Here is a 3,012-nt window from a genome sequence, read left to right on the forward strand (position 1 = left end):
TTACTAAAATATCGCAGTTTTCGTATTTCTGAAAATTACCGTTATATCGGAAGTAGAAGTGGTTATTGAGCGATTTTAAAAATTTTCGGCCATTTGATATGTTGTGCGAAGGCCAACAACTGTGCCAAGTTTGGAAGAAATTAGTGCAGCGGTTACCAAGATATACACATGTAACCGTAAGTGGGCGTGGCTACGCCCATTTTGCAAAAATTTATAATATTCTTGATTTTCGTCTAAAAATTATTGTAAGCATCAATTTTGAGTGAATTATCTTTAGTAGTTACTAAAATATCGCAGTTTTCGTATTTCTGGAAATTACCGTTATATGGGAAGTGGGCGTGGTTAAAGTCCCATTTCGCCTATTTTCAATACCAACCTACCTTGGATTAAGGGAAACCTACATACCAAATTTCGTTGAGATATCTCAATTTTTGCTCGAGTTACACGGACGGACGGACAGACGGACAGACGGACGGACAGACAGACATGGCTTAATCGATTTCTTTTTTCATCCTGATCATTTATGTATACATTTGTCTATATCTATCTCGATTCGTTTTGCCTGTTACAAACAACCGTTATGTGAACAAAATTAATATACCCTTGTGCACAAGTGCGCTCGGGTATAAATATCAAATACAACTCAAAAACTACAAAAAATTACTGTCGCACATTTTCGTGCGACGTGGCCCCACAACATGTTTTATGTTCTCCCAGGCCAAGTCGCGCGAAAATGTGCGACACAAAGAAACCGTTATAACTGCAAAATTAGGGACCAAAATAAAGTCGCGAGTAGTCAAAACTTATTTTTAGGCACTAAGAAACAAAAACGAACAAAAATAAGTTGTTGGCCTCAGGTGACCAAAATTGTTAAATGACATTGCTACTGAACGATCAAAATTCTAAAAAGGCTTTGGCAGCCAACGTGTTAAAACGGCTCCGTCATCTTCAGGCGAACAAGCACTTGCGCCATTTACCTGGAAAATATGTTAGAAGGAATAGAACGACCGACGTCCAATTTACAGACCACTGGATGCTTATTTGTAAATGAGGCATAAGTAAATAATAGAGCTCGTAGAGGTAATTCCACAACCTTTCGTATGATATGTATATATATATATGTGGCAACACCACAAAAGCCGATACGTACGACCAAAATGCAACCTTGCTCTAACTTACAATCTTCTTTACACTGTCATTCCTTTCACGTTAGTAGAACAGAAAAATAAAGTTTTACACTCTCTTCTATTCTTGCGCTCAACCGAACCACACGTGTTTTTCTTAGTATCGTAATCTCCACACTGGTGACCCCGAAGCAAGAGCACCACTCGCTAAGTATCAACTTTCAGAATATTTTAAAATAGCAAATTTCTGCGATGAGCTTGGACGATAGCAGAATGGTTACAGATGGAGAAGGTAGCAGGGAGCATCCTCCACCACAGAATTTTGCACCGCGAATTCCAATGCCCGCGATGTCGGGCGATAATATCGACGCTTACTTTTATTCCCTCGATTTCTGGTTCGATGCGACGGGCATTACCGCCGACACGGCTAAATTCAATATCGTCTTGGCTAGCGTTCCGCCGGCCAAACTAATGGAGCTGCGCGCCATCATCGACGCTGCGCCAGCTACGCAAAAATATCAATACATTCGCACTAAACTATTAGAAAACTTCGCCGAAAGCGAACAACGTCGCCTGCAGCGCGTGCTCCGCGATATGCCCTTGGGTGACCGTCACCCAAGCGACCTCTTCAACGAGATGAAGCGCGCCGCCGGGACTACCTTGAGCGATAGTATTTTACATGACTTATGGCTCAGTCACTTGCCACCCTACGCGCAGGCAGCCATCATCGCCACCAACGTACCAACGGTGGATAAATTAAAAATCGCTGACTCTATCTGCGAGTCATTTGAGTTGCGTGAAGGGCAGGTGCACGAGGTAAGCAATCCATCACACGCCTCTGAGGCAGACTTGAGGCCGACCGAGGTAGCTGCGCTTAGACAACGCTTCGACGAGGTTGCAAACGGCAGCAAGGCGCGTCGCCCCAGATCTAAGACTCCGGCACGCAACCGAGATGCCAGTAGTGGCGGTGCTAGCGATTTGTGTTGGTATCACTCCAAGTTCGGCCGCAACGCCCGAAAATGTAGGCAGCCGTGTAAGTACGTGCAGCCAACAGCGAATAACGCCCAATAGCAATGCTCAGCCAGCGGCATTTTAGATACCGGCAAACAATCTGAAATGCCATTGAACCGCCGTCTATACATCTTTGACACATCAACTCAGATCCATTTTTTAATTGACTCCGGTGCAGACGTGTCAACCATACCCAAGAGCTCGACGCTGGCTCGAGTTTCAACATGGGATACATACCTGTTTGCTGCTAATGGCTCGCCGGTTCAAGTATTTGGCGAGGTTTTGTTAAAACTCAACCTCAACCTGCGTAGAGAATTCGTGTGGAAATTCGTCATCGCGGACGTGACCCAAGCAATTATTGGCGCCGATTTTTTGTCGCACTTCGATCTTCTACCAGACCTTAACGGGCGCCGTCTACTTGATCGGAAGACAGCGCTGAAAACGGTTTGTACAGTGGGGCTACTCAACACAACCAACATTTCAACCATAAAATCAAGCATTGACTTTTCAAATCTGTTGAAAGAGTTCACCGACATAACTCGGCCACCAGCTCCAGACGCAACGAGTCCTTCGACAGTGGTTCATCGTATTACCACCACCGGTCAACCTGTTTATGCTAGACCGCGAAGGCTCTCCCCGGAGAAACTGGTGGCCGCCCGCGCAGAATTCGAACTATTAATGAAACTTGGTATTTGTCGGCCATCCAGTAGCGATTGGGCGAGCTCCCTACATATGGTGCGCAAGGCGGATGGCTCTTGGCGGCCATGTGGCGACTACCGCGCACTCAACGCTGTGACCGTCCCGGATCGATACCCCCTGCCGTTCCTCCACGATTTTGTTCATATACTAGCAGGAAAAACAGTTTTCTCAAAAATTG

General features: G+C 45.5%; 1 protein-coding gene across 1 annotated transcript; it reads left to right on the forward strand.

The window, feature by feature from the left end:
• Positions 1-1,397: 1,397 nt before the first annotated feature.
• Positions 1,398-2,195, forward strand: LOC118733530. The gene has a single exon (XM_036462950.1). It carries the CDS (start codon positions 1,398-1,400, stop codon positions 2,193-2,195), a length of 798 nt encoding a protein of 265 aa, XP_036318843.1.
• The last annotated feature ends 817 nt before the right edge of the window (positions 2,196-3,012 follow it).

Source organism: Rhagoletis pomonella, unplaced genomic scaffold, assembly GCF_013731165.1.
Source record: "Rhagoletis pomonella isolate Grant_MI unplaced genomic scaffold, Rhpom_1.0 Rhpom_scaffold_00001, whole genome shotgun sequence".
Taxonomy (NCBI): domain Eukaryota; kingdom Metazoa; phylum Arthropoda; class Insecta; order Diptera; family Tephritidae; genus Rhagoletis; species Rhagoletis pomonella.

What these genes read in the sequence shown, in the direction of transcription:
- LOC118733530 (XM_036462950.1), top strand. Translation starts at nt 1,398, where the DNA reads ATGGTTACAGATGGAGAAGGTAGCAGGGAGCATCCTCCACCACAGAAT.